A 19390-nucleotide genomic window follows, 5' to 3' on the forward strand; every position below is an offset into this window, starting at 1 on the left:
ATAAATACATATTTTCAGCACTTTCATGTCCAATTATTCATTGACAAATTAAGTAGTACAACAATAATAATGATAATAACAGTAATCATAAATTAATATGAATCATCATCATAATGAGAGTTGCTTTGTTTTTAAATTAAGCACCAGTGCGTGTGTTGGAAAATACGGTAGCACAAGCAACAAATACACACAGGCCAAATCAACCTTAGATTTGTGATTTCATTAACGCCTGCGCATGAGTTACTTTATTTTGAAGTTAGAACGCACACTTCCTTTTCCTCCATTTGGAGATTTTGTTTTGCAAGACTTGAACAGGAGCAAACGTCGGCCTTTGGCTCCACTTCTACTTTTTAGGAAGACACCGCCCCACAAGTCTCACTACAAGAAAGGACACTGGAGAGGGAGATAATCGTACAACATATTTGTTTATTGGTTTTCTTTGGACTGCAGCAAAAAAAATCACAGAATTCTTATGCGTGTAAATGTATAAAGGTTTTCTGCGTCTGAAACAGTCTAAGCTTTCGGGTGGAGGAGGGGGGTTAATGTCTCAAGCAGCATCTGCAGGTACTGCTGATGATTATTTTTTCTCGGTCTGAAATCTGTGATCAGAAATCCTCCCAGTTCGTGCAGAGCTCCACTGCCTCTGCAGAGTAAAGTGCGCATGTAGCGCTTTGCAGAGGAAGGTTGACCTGCAAGGCAATACAGCAGAGTAAATAAACAAACAAACGAAAAATGAATGACAAAACAGAAAATGAAGTGAGTCAAACTCATTATGTCATACTTTTGGAATAAGTGGAGGGGTTAATTTTCTTTTGCAGAGTCCATCCCAGTTGAATCCATCAAACCACCTGAAGAAAAACAGAGTACAATCATTGTCATCATCGGCAACACTGCGTTTCCAAGCAGAGCCCAGAATCTGTATTTAATGAAATCAATCCATGCTCTCACTTGTGCTTCTGAATGGCCTTGGCCCCGTTTCTCTGGCTGCCCAGTCTCTCTGAAGGGTTGCCCCTGGGCGATGAGAAGCAAAACAAAAACAAGCTATGAATTAATCACCCACTTCATGTCTTCAAGCGATGGAAGCAGGATACAGATGAAGAAACACTAAAATCCATCGAAATACAGGTTTTTGATTTTCTATTCTTATTAGAAAGTATTTATACCTGCAAAGCTTCTGTATGAAATCACAGGCGTCTTTGCGGAATGACTTTGGGAATTCGTTCTGATCGATACCATTAACAGTGGCGGTGAGAATCTTCAGCGGGTCAGAGCCATCGAATGGGAGCCTGGACAGAGAAAACACAATCCAGTCGGGAACCTTTGATCTACTGTGATTCGCAAAAAGTATGCACACCCCTTGATTTTTCCCACATTATGTATGGTTACAACCATAAACCTGAATGCATTTATATGGTTTCTTTTGGGACAGATAAAATAGAGGTGGATAGTTATAAGGTGGAAAGAAACCAATAAATGTTTTTTGAAATTTGTGTTTCAAAAACCATTATTCAAAGCCTTGCAGAACTATATTTTGCTTAAAATATAGCTTTAAGGGGCCATCTACCAGCTTTCACATCAAACCCTGTTTGACAAATATGGCAAAATTTCTTTGTCTTATTTCTTCTTGGCAAAACAACTCAAACTTAGTCAGACTGGATGGAGAGCATCTATGTGTAATTATCAAATCCAGGGATTTCAGATTTCCTTTATGCCTATTTAGATAATTCTAACACGTTAGTATATCGTTTTCAAAACCCCTCCATTGTGGCTCTGACTGTTTTCTACAAGTTATATAGTGTTTTACAAGTTCAGCTTTGGTCTCATGAGACTAAAGAATGTTCTTCCTCATGTTCCATAAGTTTTCTCTTTTGGATAACTAATGAACATCTTGATGAGATGTTCAAATCTCTGGATGACGATTCAGAGCACATTTCTACTTTAAGTGTCTCCATAACTTTAGAGAAATGTATCTGCTATATTCACAGGTCTTCACGATGCCTCTCCTTCACTAATGTTCTCTAATCTACCTTAAAAATGAACTCCGCCTTACTAATTTACCAATTCCTAATTCCCTAGAGTTTATTTACACTAATTAGAGTAAACGAGCTGATGGCAAATTCATAACGTTTCAGATTTTTCTTTGCATCACAATAAATCCCAATAAAGCCCATCATAGTTTGTGGTTGTAGTCTGAATGTGAAAACCCCTAAGATGTCAAATCTCTTGACAAGTCTCTTACTTTTTACTTTAACATCATCACCCCCAACAAACACTTTAACAAATAATGACTCCTCAAACGTTAAAAGCTTACCTACCGCTGAGAAGCTCAAACACAAAAACACCCAGAGACCAGAGATCTGCGGATGTATTGTGGCCTTTGCTCAGGATAATTTCAGGTGCCATGTAGCCCAGTGTGCCACAGAACGTCCACGTCTTCTTACCCACCTCAACCCTCTTCAGACATCTGGAGCCAATCTACGGTACACATCCATACGGTCAGCATTACCACGATTAAACATTGAGCTTGAATCAGTTTGTAGTTACCAGTTTGCCATAACCCTGCTCATCCAGAACAATGTTCTCAGGCTTGACATCTCTAAACACGACTCCTCGACAGTGAAGAAAACTCAAGGCCTCGACAACACAAGCTGTGTAGAACTTGGTGCTGCCGTCGTCAATGGATCCTCTGAAAAATAAAGACGTTATCAGTCTGAGAAAATCAATAAAAACAACTGTCATTGACCAAAGCATTACAACTAACAACATAACAACTAGCAACAAAAGGTGACATGACAAAAGCCAAAACAATCAGTGGCTTTTGTTTCATTGTAATAAAGTCTGAATGAAAACAGTGAGACTGGCATTGATTATTTTCAGTGCACATGATAAAACGTGACCTCGCTGTCAGTTTGCTGTAATTTCACATACTCACTTCTCTTTGAGTAGGCGAGACAAATTCCCACCCAGACAAGCTTCTGTCAAACTATAAAGATGGTCAGCATCTCTGAACGTCTTGTACAGTCTGTAATCAAAATATAAAGAAAATAGTTAAAGTCACCTTTCTACATGAATGCTTTCCCCTTTTTCATATTGTAACCATTTTAATTGACTTGTATTTAAAGTATTTAAGAGGAGTTTTATTTGGTAGACAAATAAAAGTAATGCATATCTATGAACCTGAAGGGAAATTATACTTTGTTTGTTGGCTTAGAGCATTATTTTAGTGTTAGACTTTGGCTTTTGGTTTAGTTTGATCCTTTTGTTTTCCCCTGAGTTCCCTTTGTGTTATTTTGTGTCAGTTAGTCACTTCCCCTCAGCTTGTTAGTTTGTTACTCACCCATCTACTCTTCATTCTCTCAATTAATCTCATAGTTATCTTGTCGCTGAATCATCTTCTTGTCATTTAAGGGTCAGTCCGTTGAATCACCTCCTTGTCAGATCTTTTTATTGTTGTGTGCATCCATGCTAACTCTCTTGTACTCCTGTTTCTTAATTGTTCCTGTGGAGACAAGTTTGTCTCCTTGTGCTTGTCTCTTGTTTTGTGAGTTTCATTCTAATAAATGATCATCTCCATTAATCTGACTGCCTTTTTCCTGTCTGTGCACAACTTCTATTTGTGCTTTGATCAGCTTCTCCAGAGTTACCAAGGCCTTTATAGCTGCTTCTCTTCTTGTACAGCCAGCCAGTTTGGGTGGGTGGTCAAGTCTTGGTAGGTATACGGTTGTCCCATACTCTTTTAACATTCAGGTGACAGAACAGTGCACCTGTCTGCTGTGTTCCTTGGTTTTTGTGATGCCTTTTGTGTAATATTGTTCTCTAACAAACAAAATTTGAGGCCTTCGAAATATTGATTTAAAAAACAAATGCCACACTGAGATTTTTATGCCTCAAAAAGCTTGAAAACCACTTCTTCAAATGTTGCTACAATCATGTGCTTTTTGTGTTGGTGTCTCCCAAAAAAAAAAAAGAAAAAAAATCCCAACAGATACAGATTAAGGTTTATGGTTGTGGCATAACAAAGTATGAAAACGTTTAAAGGGTGTAAATACTTTTGCAATTTTTTTTTTAAACGAGTTGCTGAATGAGTGATACCTGACAATGAATGGACAGCGGGCTTCCATCAGGATGCTGCGCTCTCTCAGAATGTGCTCACGCTGGCCGCTGTTGAGAATCAGCTTCTTCTTGAGGACCCTCATGGCAAAAACACACCTGGTGTTGCTCTTTAGTTGCACCTGAAAGCGATGGGGGTGGGGGGAATCAATACATAGCCTTGTGGAAAGAAAGAATCTCAATGAGGCAGGAGCTCTGGGATCGGTGCGATTGTGAGTGAGAGATCAAGCCTTTACCAAATCCACGTGACTAAACTCCCCGAGTCCCAGGGTACGAATAATCTGGAAATCGCTTAAGGTGGAAGCTGCCAGGGAGGCAGGATCCTCCTTTGGCCTGAGGAGGAAAATACAGATGAAATTGTGTTTTTCTATGGATGTAAAATAAGATACTACTGCATTGCTTCTCACTCGACTTTTGATTCATTGCTCTGTTGCAGCTGTGGAGGGCTGTCAGATCCTGAACCTTTTATAACATCTCTAAAGGTCCTGAAATGCAAGCAAGCAAGTAGTGAAAATTCCTAATTTTTCTGGACAAAAAGAATCACAGTATGTATGCAACATATAAGAGCATAGAAACTGAATCAGATACTCTCAAAATGCATGTTATTTAGTCTGCCCAGATTGTCACCTTACCTTCTGTCTATTACCAAGCATGTCACTTCTCCAATAGCCATTACATTTACAGGCTGGATGATTTCTCTGAGAGCAGAGATAAATAAAGAAAACCATATGAATATAATTAATAAATGAGAATCAGACATGCATTCATCAACTGTAGGAAAGTAATTCATTTTTAGGCTTCACAGTCATTTTTAAAACCAAGAATTGTTTGCAGAGATTAGAATTTATTCTTTATATTCTGCACAGACTCAAAGATTATAGAGAAACTCAAATATAAACACAAAGTCTACAATCAAGAAGCATTGATGGTTAGAGGATGTCTTTTCACTTGCCAAGGGCAGAGCTTTTTATTTTCCTATTAGTGGTTATGGCTGATAGCTGCAGGAAGTTTGTCTTCCAAGCAATAATGATCGGTTTGACAACAGTCACTGGATTGACCAATAGTCTAAACAACAGAAACATTCAGAAAGTCAGTAAAGAACCAAGAAAGAAAACTGTAAATTCACTAATATAGAAAATGCTGCTAGCATAGGAAATCTTCTGGAGATAGTACTGATCAATTGAAGATTCAAAGATCCTCGTTTTTTAACAAAGATACATAAGTAAAAATTATTCAGATGTGTTACCACAGCCTCAAAGATCCAGACTGTTCCACAAATGAAAGACAATTGTTTAGAATAATCAGGAACGATTTACAGACCAGGACTGCACAGTGGCGCAGTTAGTAGCACTGTTGCCTTGCAGCAAGAAGGTCCTGGGTTCAATTCCTGGCCTGGGGTCTTTCTGCGTGGAGTTTAGTTTGCATGTTCTCTCTGTACATGTGTGGGTTCTCTGGCTTCCTCCCCCAGTCCAAAAACATGACTGTCAAGTAAAATGGTCTCTCTAAATTCTCCCTAGTGTGTGTGCATGGTTGTTTGTCTTGTCTGTCTCTGTGTTTTTCAAAGAATCAAACAGGGAAACATGAAGTTTATGGAACTGAATCTTTGTGGACAATTTACACAATTTTCCACCATTAGGAGCCTGGTCCCTTAATGCAAGGTAGGATGGATCTGTGCTTTCACCTAATTTAAGCTCAATCCTGCTCCAACCATTTGAATGTTGCTGCTGAGATTGAGACCCAACAGACCAGACAACCTTTTGTCAACCTGTTGACCAGTTTTACTGAGCCTGTGAGATTTGTAACCCCAGTTTATTGCTTTTGTCTGATAGGTGTTGCCTCTCTATCATCTTGAACCAGTCTGCCCATTCTCATCTGAGCTCTAACATCAGCAGGGCATTTTTCTGTCCACATTACGGAAATATGCACAATAGTTTATATTTTTCTAACCACTATTTGTAAACCTGAGACATGGTTGTGCATGAAAGTCCCAGTCCCAGAAAGCCTCAGCAGTTTCTGCACTGCAAAAAACCTCAACCCTAACAATTACTTTCGGTCTAGTTTCTAGTGCAAATATCTTAGTACACAGAAGTAAGACAAAATTAACTTACAAGTAGCTTTTCAACAAGAAATAGGAGCTTGTTTTAAGTGAATAATTCTTTAATATTGATGACAAAGTCCTAGTTCCACTGGCAAATGATCTCACATGGAACATGGCAAAAATATCTTGTTATAAGTAAAATGGAACAAGTACTTTTTCATCAATATTAAGGAATTACTTACTTAAAACAACAATGGTAAGATTTTGTGTTTTTGAGGTGAAACATTAAGACTAACCTGCATGGCACAAACAGCAATGTACAAAGTTTCTTAAATTTCTTAAACCCTGATGCTCCGTTTGAACGTCAGCAAATGTTAGTCCCATGTGAGTGACAGATTTGTGTCAATAGGTTGTGTCATAGTAACAAAGTGGCACATGTGTGTATACATATTTAATTCTCTATATATAGTGATATCTTTGATGCTCACTAACTCTGTTTCTTACCCCCAAAGAGCTTTTTCTCCAAACCACTGTCTCTCTGAGAGCTCGGCCAAAACGATCTGCTCCTGACGGCCTGGCTTCTTCTCTGTCACACTCACCTAAAGGAAAAATGGTGATGAACACTGCAGAAAAGAGGCACAGTCTATTTTCCCTTTCATAAAATAATTACTATTGCTGCTCTGACATTTGGACTCAGTCTAAGCCCATTTCACTGAAAGTCTCTTTCTAGCTGAGCTGCTGTTAGAGAACATTTAACTTTACCTGGCCTTTGCTAATGATGTAGAAGGTGTCTCCGACAGCTCCCTGTCGAAAGACGTAGTCGCCATCTGAGTAATTTGTCTACAGCAGAAGGAATTTTAAAAAAGCAAGAAAAGAAAAGAACAGCCAATGTCTTCACTTTTCCACAGACGTGACACAAAGGAAGATTGAAGCTGAAAATGTTACCGAATTCTGTTAAAAAATAAATCAATCTGTACCTCTTGCACCTGATCAAACAGTTTACTGATGACATCGTCTGGCAACGACTGGAGAAAGGGAATGCTGCGCACAGACACAAAAAAGACATAATAAAAATTTTTTTTATAAAAAGAATTTTTTACTTTCATAAAAAAAAGGAAAAATCCTAATCTATATTTCAACGATTTCTTCAAACAAAATAACAACAGAGATCTGGGGAGAATAAATGGAAGCAGCAGACAATATTTAGAGTTTCGGGGGTCTGATGTTCACCTTCTCAGCAGGTCCACTGAATGAGAAAGACGGCTGAGGCCACACTGTGTGAGAACAGAGTGGTAACTCTTGCGGTCGATAGCCCACAGCTTGCTGTCTGTTTGTGCTGCAGATCAAAAGACAAAGGCAAGAGGAAATGATAAAGGTTGTGTCAGTGACACGGGCGCTCTGATATAAACACTATGGACAATAGCAAAGACTCACGCCGCCTGCAGCCCGTTGTGGCTGAAGAGCAAAGCTACAGCTATGCACTCAGACAGTTTAGGTCAAGGCTGCATTAAAAATGTCTCCCTTTTCCCTCTTACAGAGGACACTGAAGATAAATCTAATCTAATTCCCTCCACCATAAATACCCCCTTTCTTTATAATAGAGTTTGAAAGTGGTGTAAATTAATAATGACCCATATTGATTGGTTCATGGAAGCTTCCTGCAAACGGAAGTAGATGTCCTCGAGACGCTCTAATTACATCCAATGTCTAATCAGATGGTCCTGCCCTGATATCTTAATTTCCCCATTAGAATATTCTCTGTGTGCTCCTAATTTATCACCACATGACATCTCATTGTTGGCTACTGCTTTTTATTTTAAATCTACTTCATTCAAGTCATATGGGCCTTTCTCAAAGCACGTCTTTATGCTCTTGTCTCACACAGAAAGCTTTGCAGACATTTAAACCTCTAGCTTTTTCAAATTTTGTTGTAATGCAGCTACAAATTATAATATGTTATATTTTGTATGATAGACAAACACACATTAGCTCAGAATTGTAAAGTTTAAGATAAAAGAGACATGAATTTCACATTTTAAATGTTTTTTTACCAGTAAAAATCTGAAAAGAGATCAATTGTTTTCAATTCAGCTCCGGTCAGATAAATTTAAAGCTTCTTCCCATGGCACATTTAAGCGACCACCTTCTCCATTATTATGCTTGAAATTCAGCAAAAGGCAAGAATGAGAAAAAAAGATATTATAGGTTGATATCTACACGTAGAGCACTATGTATGGTGGAAAACTCGCACTCCACATCACCCTAAACAACCCATCCTCACTATGAAACATAGAGGTGGCAGCATCATGCAGTGGGGATGCTTTTCTTCAGTAGGGGAAGGGAAGTTGTTCGAAGTTGAGATGAAGATGGTGGAGATAAACACACAACAATCCTTAAAGAAGATCTGTTAGAGTCTGTAGAAAAGTTCCCACTGGGGCCGATTTTTAATGCAATTAATCACATTTGCATTTGAATTTCAACGTTTCTGGTCTGCTCATATATCTGACGCGCCAGGGACATCCCCAAGCAAAAGCAATGGGTGACAACGCTGCTTCTTTTGGCCCATAAGGGGTTCATTTTTACTTCAGACAACAACATGATGGAACACTGGAAAAAAACTATTGTTGTGTGCAAGTTGTGCTAAAAGGAGCCTATCACCAAAGCTATTCCAGCCTACAATACCATCTCAATGCACAACATGTTGCAGCAAGAACAGGCGTCCATATTTCTGAAGAACTATTTGTTCAAAGGTCCATGAATGATCATGGGTTCCTAAAACACCTGAAGCCTGAAAATTTATAATAGCAGTTTACACTGATCTGATAGTTGAATAACCTAAAAACTGATTAAAAATAATAAACATTTGTTGTTGAGCTCTTAAGAGTTTTTGAATTGAAAATTATGCTTATTTTGTCAATATGTAGTTTTTGATTAAAGTGCGATTAAATGCAGACCCTGCAATTAACTCGATTAAACATTTTAATCAAGTCCCACCAGTAATACTGTAATAATAATGAGCTGCCTGAGCAGGGTGTACTATGCACAGGTTTTCCCACTGTTTTGCATCTGTTACAGAAAATCCCAATACAATACTGTAAAGTTTCTGGTTGTAATGGTAATAAATAAATAAAAAATGTTTACCTGGCTCTAATACTATTGCACGTCATTGTATATCTGTATGACTTGGATCTGACAGATATCCTGTATCACCACACCAAAGCCTCACTGGCAGCGTCAAACACAAAGCGAAACTATTTTCAGGTCAGGAAGGAGATGAGCACGGTGGGCCCTGAGTGAATCTAAAGGGAAAGGATGACAATAATGGGCAGGGAACAAAGGAGGACAGGCTGTCACCGTGAGTTGAGGATTGTTACCAGGGAGCAGACAGATAGCTGAGAGCGGTAAATTGGAATGGCTGGCTGCTCTCAAGATAAAGAAAGCAGCTGAAAGAGAGAATTAGATGCTCAGTGATGGCAAATAAAGTGATGTTTCTTCATTTACACTGATCCCAGCCGCTTCCACAGCCTGTTTACCCACAGCTAATATTTATTTATTTGTGAAACCAGGCCAGATATCTGTGGTGACAGCTGAGAAAGTTTTTTCCCACAGGGCTGAGATCGGATGAGGGGAAGAAATGAAAGAGCAATGTTTGTGTTAAAAGGATTTGTCCACTTCTTTTTTTTTTTTAAATGTGGGAGCTAAGGGATATTTTCAGAGAGCATTTATTTTGTAAATGTTCTGACTAATGCATGCTTGTGGAGAGAAGACCGCTGGCTTATGCAGCAAAGCATTACATGTTTGAAATTCCCCACATCTCTGAAAAAGAAGAAAAAAAAAGAAACATGTGAATGCGCAGTGCTGTCTATGATTTCAAAAGCGTCTTTGATTTTAAATTCCATAGACGTCCTCCGTCTCACACCGCACCAGAGCTCTGTATTCTTGTGATCTTCACAATAATTATTTATTTTCCATCCAAGTCAAAATGAATCAAGAAGGGGCCCCCCATCAGTTTTCCCTGTGGCATTCCTCAAGTGATAATTGTACTTCGTTGTAAAAAGACGTCAACACAACGCCTACCTGAGACAGAGTAGGTGTGGGTGGAGTCGTAGAGGAGCGCCAACTCTCCAAACATGTCCTCCGGCTCAAAGGTGAGCACCTTCTGTCCATCTTTTGTCACGTCCAGTCTTCCTTCTGCCAAGAAAATAAATAAAAAATATTTACAACATTTAAACATCTACGTATCTTTTCATGATACCAAAACACAAAAGATATTATTATTGAGGTTTTTATATGACCAACATAAAGTAGTGCACGATTGTGAAGTAGAAGAGAAAGGATATGTAGTTTTCAAAATTATTTATCAATGAAAAAACTTAAAAGTTAATATTTGCTACAATTATGGCCATAAGGAAGTCATTTTGGATATGTCTCTACCAGAGCTGTACAGTCTGTAAAACAGCTTAAGCATGTGTAAAAATCAGTTTTAATGATTTTTACAAATTCTCAATTGAATTTGGGTCTAGACTTTGACTAGGCCATTCCTACACATGAGCATACTTTGATCTAAACTAAACAATCCCATTGTAGCACTGAGAGAATGTTTAATGCCATTGTCCTGCTGGAAGCTGAACTTTTGAACCACTCCACTTTCACAGATTGCTACTGGAGTTTAAGGGATATGAGTGTTATGTAAGGTGCAGACATTTAAATACTTGCCGTGTACATTTGTGTTGAATAATGTGGTGTGCTTGAGGATTCAGTGTAGACACAGCTCATGGTGTAAACGACTACAGAATAAAGCAGGGAGATGGCACCCACCAATAGCTGAGACCTTCCAAACACTTTCACCTCTTCAAGGAACCATTAGCCATTTTTCTGCTCCCTCCTTAGATTTCAACCCAGAATAACAGCATAGGTCCCTTTCATTTCCATAACTGTGCTTTAGAGTGGCATTCAATCTTGTCCAATCAAATCAACAGCCTGAGCCAGAACGCAACAGACTGCAAATGTTAAGAAAATAATGTAATCACATTTGCACTGGAGCACCTATAATCTAGGTTAAGTCCTGATAAACAACTTGAAGTAAGATGAATGTTGTTGATCTTAAGAAGAAAATTACTTACCTTCTAAAACAAAAGCCTGATCCCCAGAGGTCCCCTCCTGGAAAACAAAGCAGCCCTGATTGATGGTTGCTCGGTGCATGCAGGCAGTGACTGCCTTGATTTCTTCTTCATCAAGGTTCTTCAACAAGTCATTTTTCAAAAGCGCCGCCTGGATCAGCCTTCGAGATCTGAGGATATAAAGACATGACGCATATGTCACACTGTTGGTCATTTATCACCTTGAATGCAGTCTGGTGAAAGCTTGCAATAGGTCTTAAAGAGATACTTGTTGATTAGCAGTCAACGAGAGCAAGAGTTTTCACTCAGAGCTGGTGTGAACTGAGGGAACAGCGCGTGCTCTTACTCCTGGCTTTTGTCACAGCTTCTGTGCGAAACCACTGCGATTGTCATAGGGTCTGGACTGAAGGGTTCTGAAATGACTGTCTGCCTTTTTGCACTCCGGTTGTCCTCGATTTGAGCTGCAGAAGCTACAGTAGGAGAAAAACACACACACACGCACACACAACATGACAGGATTCTAGGTCAGGTTAAAGCTTGTGGCACTTGTTGCCCCTCCCAAGATATCACACATTAAAAGCATCAAATCATGTAAACCTGCAACAACTGCAGAGGGTCCAGGGAGTGAGAGGGCGGTTCTGTAGCGGTCTAGTTCTTCTTGCAGCCTACGGATGAGTTCGTCCTTTGTGTCCAACTCCAGCTCTAACTCATCTATTAATGTGTCCCTCTGACGGAGCTCCTCAATCTTGAGCTGCAGTGCAAACTGGAGGTCCCGAAGTGTACCCATCACCTGTGTTTAGATAGATAGATAGATAGATAGATAGATAGATAGATAGATAGATAGATAGATAGATAGATAGATAGATAGATAGATAGATAGATAGATAGATAGATAGATAGATAGATAGATAGATAGATGATAGATAGATAGATAGATAGATTTTGTTGGGTTTTTCTATCCTCGTATTTTACTCAAAGAAAATAGAAGACAACCAGAAATGAAATTGCAATGACTCTACAGACACTTGAACAAACATAACAAAATGCAGTAAATTCAATGCACATGCACGATTTCTGGCCAAAGACACAATCCGATCTCTTACCCTGTCGATGCAGGGGTGATTGTCTCACTTGCCTCCTGCGGGTCTGTGCATGTCTGTCAGCGGACAGTCCGTGCGACAGGTGCACATCTCTTCTGTAAGAAAGCGCCCAACTGAGGGATGCTCCGCTCCTCTCTCCCGCTGGCCGCGGCTGCACAGACGGCGCAGCCAGCCAATCACATGACCCACACGGTCCGGGGGAGGGAGGGGGAAATGACAAATGCATGGACTGGATCCGAACTGGGTCAATGGGTCCTTGGAGAGTGGTTGAAGAGCCCATGGGTGAATCCGCCAAACTGAGCGAAGAACATTAATCATTTCACTGGAAGAAAGAAAAGAAGAAGTGTGCGCCAGGTTTAGACTTTTTACTTCTTCTATCAGTGTTTGTTCTGAGCGTTTTATATACGATCTTTTACTTTTTCTGTGAAATTGTGTGTTCCGTGACTTTCAGTAATTTAACTAATCATGAAAGCCATGATTAACAGAATGCTCTCGATAAATAGCACCCTAACACCTGATAAAGCCCCTTCTAGAAGAAAACCTTTTTGGTGTTGCATTTTGTTCTATGAGAAACTCCAGAAGCAGATAGATAGATAGATAGATAGATAGATAGATAGATAGATAGATAGATAGATAGATAGATAGATAGATAGATAGATAGATAGATATAGATAGATAGATAGATAGATAGATAGATAGATAGATAGATAGATAGATAGATAGATAGATAGATAGATTTTTTAAAATTTATACTACAGTATAAATCGTAAAAACCGTGTCCACTGCTCTATAAAAATACCATGCATCAGGTTTAAAAATGGTAACTTATAACAGATTGTTATCCTACTGTAAGACTTACACGACAAATTTATGCTTAAATGTTGTGGAGGTTGAGACTATTCAACAGAGACCCATATTACATGTTGATAAACATTGCATTTGTAATTGAAAATGTAGAGAATTGTACAAAATCACTTGAATGGATGTAAAACATTTGCCACTTTCTCAAAGGAATGAGAAACTGCTTTTTATGTGCACGAGTGACACAGTGATTTGAAGATGAACAAGCAGTTTAAATCATTTCAATTCTGCTCTGAGAAGTGCACCAAAGCGACCGAGAAAAACTGCGGTACAGTATACTGGGGATATCTATTCAGAGAATGACTAGGTTTAACCAGAAGGTGGCGCTAGTGTCCGCCTAGAGCTGCTGATGCTGGAGAAGAAGATGGGCCACCGTTAAAGGGAGCAGCAGTTTTGTTACGAACTATCAAAAACCTTACTAAGAACGTTTTAATATTTAAACTTTCAACATATTTCTGCTGTGTTTCATTTGTTCGAGGTGTTAGAAAATGATCCTCACCGTGAAACCGCTTCAAGGAAAGGAGTGCAGTGTTCAGGTAACTTACACGCAGCTAATGCACACAATTGGCTAACCAGGTGAGCTAACTGCGGTGGCTCACTAACAGGCTGATGTTAATCCTACTGATGTAAACCATAGATACGTTTTCAGTGAAATTTGCCTAAAATGCACTGCTTGGTGCAGGTAAACTCGCTTGGTGGCTAAATAAAAAGTCTCTCATGGTTAGCATGATAGCTAACCCGTTAGCAGCTTGTAACATACTTTCTAAAAGCCTTTCTCTACAGGCCAATAGAGAAGATAAGGGGATACACTGCACTCTTGAATACTTTTTTAAATTAAAGAACAGTTTCTGAGTCTATCTGTAAATAGTTTAGTTTTCTTGCCACGATATAAGTAACACCTAACAGCAAGACACCAGCATCTTAAAAAGTTAGATTAACACAGACTGATTACTCAAGATTGCACATAGATGTTGTCTTTTTCCTCTCATATTTTAGGCGGATAATGCTGGAAATTAATGCACAACCAAGAAATGGACTAAATAACGAAATACTGCTGTTGTTTTCAGTACCACCAGGGCTAAGATTTTTGGAGAAGTCTTGGATATGTCACCAAAAAAAAAAAAATAGTCAGATAGGAACAATTAATATCTCAATAAAATAATTTGTTTAGGTTGAAAGTAGGACAGTTACAACTTGTGGGGAATGTTAGTGTTCTTTAATTGACATTAAACCTTTGTAAGAAACATTAACAACAGCCTAATTAAAAAATGTGAGTGGACAATTGTAGTTCAAAAAGCCATCTTGAAGTGTTCTGCTATTTTAATGTTAAGAATTGGTATCCCTTTATTAAGTCCAAAGCACAGGGTACTTCCTCAAAAGTAAAAAAAGCTTGAAAATGACCTGTAAATTATGTCAACGTTGGAACATAATTTAAACTTTTCATAGGCTAATAAGGCATCCACTCATTTGAACTTCTATTTATTTGCCTACAGACACTTTAAAATATTAACAGTGGGTGATGTAAAATTATTTACTTATCTTCTGGTAAATCAAACAATTTTGTTGGACTAAAAACTTTAGAAATAAGTTCCAACCATGTGGCTGACTGAAGGTTGAACATTTAAAATATCTGTCAAAGAATATTATTTGTAAATTTCTTTTACACTATCACCAGGAATTTTCAAAACTGCAACCAGCAACAGTGAAAGAAAAGCTCTTTGTTTTTAGCACTACAGCATAGACAATGGCATCATCACCAATCAAGAGATTGGAGCACAAATTAGAGTTGATAACATTTTTAACATCTTCCAATCGAATGATATGGATGCAGTGTTTTTGTTTTTGTTCTACCTAGAATAAATGTCTCACAAATGTGCAACTACATTTAATAAGCCAGGAATTAGTTGATAGTATAAGCTCCCAAAAAGAGATCGCAGAACTTTGAACTGCACTAATTGTGAAAAGAGCAGAGATGTACGACTCAATCAACCAGTGGTTAGAATCGTCCAATTTTCTTTTAATTTGCTCTGTTCAGAGAATTATTTCACTAAGATAAAAAAAAAACAACAACTCAATTTCCAGTCTTTAAATGCATCAAGCGAGATACTTTGAACTTTTATTTTAGTTGAAGTAAATCTGCTAAAAGTTACTTACATGGACTTTAATTGGGGATAATTTTGTAATAACATTTTCTGTTTTACTCAAAGCTATTACCTCTGTTAGAATTGACAAACATTTTTCTATTTTTCTTTTTGAAAATCAGATTTGGAAGGTCATATGTCAAACAACATCGTGACTCTGTGTTGACCCTAGATGACCTGAGCAGAACAGCTCAAGCAAAGATGATTTTTGAGGAACAGAAGCTCTTCGGAGCAGAATATCTTCTGGTTGTCATTAAACATTTGACAACTGATTAGTGTATGCACATCAGACTTTCTAATTACTAACTTCAGAAGGTTGCCATATGCCGTCTTTCACGAAGGAATTTATTTGGCGTATTGTTTGCTCCAAGCTGACGTAACTGCAGCCAGAATCAGTTCCAGATGTCACATTTGTCTTGAGTTCACAGCAGCAGTTATTTCTGAAAAATGTGCAAAGGCTGTAAATCAGCCTTGTGAACATTTTTGTGTAATGTTATAATTATACCAGTGATTTTTTTTTTTAACAAAACAAGTCAGAATCACAAACACTGTCAAAAGCAGATGGCTGTCACTTACATTTTCACAAACCAACACTGCTTTAATTTCATGTTGCTAGTTTAATCTATGATCTCATAAAAAAGGGCAAAATATGAATTTTGTTAAAGAAGTCTATTACTAGTTAATGATTCCCATTAATGTTTTTGTTAGGTGTCCAGTTTGCACAAAGACTTTGGCTATAAGCTACAAGATGTTGTGACTGAAGGTTATTATTTATCTATTAACAAATGTTACTTTTATAAAGAAAAATATCAAGATTTTCTACATCAGAGCCATAAATTCAGACTTATTTATTTTCATACAGCCAAATTGCTTGCATGACAAAATACAGTAGAATACTGTATTTGACACCCTCTCAATTTGTATCATTTCGTAGTTATCTCACTGCTGAGTTGCTTGATGTTTTCTTTCATCCTTTCTCACCGTCGTCTTCTATGCTTTCAGCCTTTGCCTCCAAGTAGTGGCTCCTCCACAAAAACTTGGTGTTAAAAATCAGTGGCAATGAAAGCATTCCCGTCTCCTCACATTTGCAAAATTGCTCTTGAACACACTGCAGAAAAGACACCCAACTGTAAAATTGCCTGCAGACGAGATCATAACTTTCCAGTGATGCGTTTCTCAGTGAGATGGGAAGTAGGAAAAGCCCGTTTCTGATGCATCACATCATTTGGATGTTTGGTGCGTCTGTGCGGCTCGTTCTGCATGTTTTGGAGTAATGCAGCTTTAGTCGCATGACGTTTTGGTGGATGGTAGGCCTCGGTCTTTCCTCGATGAAATTTAATTTGAAGACGTAAAAAAGATCCAGAGAGGTAAAAAAAAAAATACAGTAGTAAGAATTAATTTGAATAAGATTCCAGAAATAAACATTAAAAATTAAACATTACATTGTAATCCTTTATTTTGTGATAGCAATTCACCATTGTCAAAACAGAAGTGTGGTATTAATCATATTTGAACTTTTTTTTTTTTAATCAGATGATAATCATACTGTTATTATGCTGCATGTCCAGATAAATGAAATGCTTGTGTATTCTTTCCCAAGCAAAGATTTTCATTCACTTGTGAATCAGATAAATTTCAGCTATTTAGCTGTCGCTCAATTGTTTGCCATGAGATCAGTATCTGGGTAACCGTCTGCAATATGGCGGACAAATAAGATATGATGGATCCAAAAGGGAATCGTGCGAAGCTGCGACTAAATCATTGCGCTGTTGATCCTGTAGGTCACCGAAGATGAGAAAGTGTCGACGGTGAAGGAGCTTGTGTCTGAACGACTGAACATCCCTGCAAACCAGCAGCGGTTACTCTACAAAGGGAAAGCGCTTGCAGGTAGATTTACCCACAAGCATCTCACAATTGATATATATCCAACCGTCCTTTTGTTTGAGGTTTTGGTAATGGATTGTCACATTTCTTTCAGACGAGCACAGACTGAGCGATTACTCCATTGGGCCTGAGGCTAAATTGAATCTTGTCATTCGTCCCGTGGGGGAGAGGGCTGCAGCTCCGGGGATGGCAGGCGGCAGCAGCAGCAACCCGCAGGGAGGAGTGTGGCAGATTGTATCCACTATACTAGCCAGACACTTCAGTCCAGCAGATGCAGCTAAAGTTCACGAACAGCTTATGAAGGTAATAATATGAATCATGTAAAAATCCACTTTTAAAAGCTGTGCCCCTTCAGCTCCTCTGCAAGTACCAGAAAATAATCTCGAATTTTAATTGATCATGGTCATAACTTTAGCTTCATTTGCAGAATGTAAATTCAATATAAAGAAGATAAATGCTTTTCAAAACTTTAACTTACAATTCCATCTTACGTGGAAGTGCAAGATTAATATTTATAGAAAAATGATCATTAAACGTTGGTGTGTTTTTTTGTGTGGACTGAAAGGGGTTCCAAATGAGGAAAATGTTTATTTTAAATTATGTACTTTTATCAACATAAAAAAATATATACACTGCTCAAAAAAATAAAGGGAACACTTTAAGTGTTAAACACCTGTTTAAGTGTTCCCTTTATTTTTTTGAGCAGTGTGTATATATATATATATATATATATATATATATATATATATATATATATATATAAATATTCCATTTTAAAAATATTTACCAAATCTTTTTTCCCCACACTTTTATCAACTACATTCTTGCTCAAAATTATTCATACTCAGGTTAGATTTAGGTTTAAAATTATTTTTATTCCACCAAGAAAATATTTCTGTTTTACGGATGACAATAAAGCGATGCTAAGTCATATATTTTAAAATAAAATCTTGAAGAGCCATATGCATAGGCTACAGTCTCTGGTTCGATTTCCAGTCAGAGGCCGTTTCCAGCATGTCTTCCCCTTCTCTCTCTGCCCTTCTTCCTGTCCAGCTGCTAATGAATAAAGTTCCAGAAAACCTTTTAAAAAATGATTTATAAATTAATAAAATAATGGCATGTTGAATATTTAGACCGTTCTTAGTAATCAATGAGAATTCTTTAGGATTGCTGATAATTTTAAATGTCTACTCAATTTTTACCATTTTTCTTTTGTGATGATTTCCAAGCCTATTAGGTTGGAAAGCCTCCATCCCATCACTCTAATCTGAAGCTCCCTCCTAAGATGTTTTTTTTAATGACATTTTCAATATCTACAGGTACTGTATGTTATCATGTTGTCTTCTGTTTCTCACCGTTACCTTTTTTTTGTCCCTCTTCTATTCCCTTAAGGATTATGAACGTTCACTTCGACAGCTCAGCCTCGATGATATTGAGCGCTTGGCGGGGAGACTCCTTCACCCTGAAGGCGAGAGCATGGACACCTCTTACATGGACTAACCATTCATAACTGAATTCTTCTGATGTTTTTCTGTTGAGTTATTTTCAGTGCTTGAAGATACCGTGTTTAGACGGGGAGAAAGGATCAGTTGAATTTCAGGGATATCCTGGCGTTTGCCTGATCTCCGGCTGAGTGACCACATGGACAGCTGAATATCTCGGCTTTTTTCCTGTTTTTTTTAGCCGCCCAGATAAAAAGGACTTGGATATGAGAAGATGTGGCCCTTTTTTCCTCTGGCCTTCATCATTGTTGGGTGTTAATGACTCACAGCCTGATCACACAAGATCTGAATACAATGGAATAATTTATGCTGTTATTTTCACATGATCTCTGGCTGCTACATTTCCTCGGGCATACTAACTTCTACAGGAGGGTATTTATTATTGTCTTGAGTGATAACTTTTATCTTTTTCCAAGAATTGTGGGCAACATGTCTTATCCCATAATATACTGTTCACCATTGTATGATTTGTAAATATATTTGTTTATATATGTGTTTGCAAACATTAAAACTGAAAAAATCACTTTCATTGTTTATTTATTTATTTATTTTATTATTTTAAGACTCTTAGAAGAAGTCATAATAGGGGACAACTATGTGGAATAATTTTTATTTTCAAAAAAATTTATAAATG

The 19390-nt window shown here is 37.9% G+C and overlaps 2 protein-coding genes across 4 annotated transcripts; one reads left to right on the top strand and one right to left on the bottom strand.

The window, feature by feature from the left end:
* Window positions 1-406: 406 nt before the first annotated feature.
* On the bottom strand, window positions 407-12512 carry prkg1l (protein kinase cGMP-dependent 1, like). Of its 3 annotated transcripts, none has more exons than XM_028032692.1 (20): window positions 12372-12512; window positions 11866-12058; window positions 11615-11738; window positions 11272-11438; window positions 10226-10339; window positions 7379-7484; window positions 7126-7189; window positions 6911-6952; window positions 6653-6747; window positions 4743-4808; window positions 4518-4595; window positions 4347-4443; window positions 4093-4232; window positions 2933-3022; window positions 2545-2686; window positions 2312-2475; window positions 1164-1286; window positions 949-1011; window positions 782-848; window positions 407-689 (listed from the first exon to the last, which is right to left on the bottom strand). In XM_028032692.1, the coding sequence occupies exons 2-20, from the start codon at window positions 12053-12055 to the stop codon at window positions 606-608; spliced, it is 2016 nt and encodes a 671-aa protein (XP_027888493.1). In that variant the 5' UTR covers window positions 12056-12058; window positions 12372-12512; the 3' UTR covers window positions 407-605. The 3 variants fall into 3 exon arrangements, 2 of the variants coding, with proteins under 2 accessions (XP_027888493.1, XP_027888491.1); XM_028032690.1 differs by having other exon boundaries at window positions 6911-6988; XR_003597447.1 differs by lacking the exon at window positions 407-689 and having other exon boundaries at window positions 2316-2475; window positions 6911-6988.
* Window positions 12513-13562: 1050 nt separating this feature from the next.
* On the top strand, window positions 13563-19285 carry ubl4a (ubiquitin like 4A). Its single transcript, XM_028034879.1, has 4 exons — window positions 13563-13765; window positions 17152-17257; window positions 17349-17557; window positions 18647-19285. The coding sequence occupies exons 1-4, from the start codon at window positions 13718-13720 to the stop codon at window positions 18752-18754; spliced, it is 471 nt and encodes a 156-aa protein (XP_027890680.1). The 5' UTR covers window positions 13563-13717; the 3' UTR covers window positions 18755-19285.
* The last annotated feature ends 105 nt before the right edge of the window (window positions 19286-19390 follow it).

Source organism: Xiphophorus couchianus, chromosome 12, assembly GCF_001444195.1.
Source record: "Xiphophorus couchianus chromosome 12, X_couchianus-1.0, whole genome shotgun sequence".
NCBI classification, from domain to species: domain Eukaryota; kingdom Metazoa; phylum Chordata; class Actinopteri; order Cyprinodontiformes; family Poeciliidae; genus Xiphophorus; species Xiphophorus couchianus.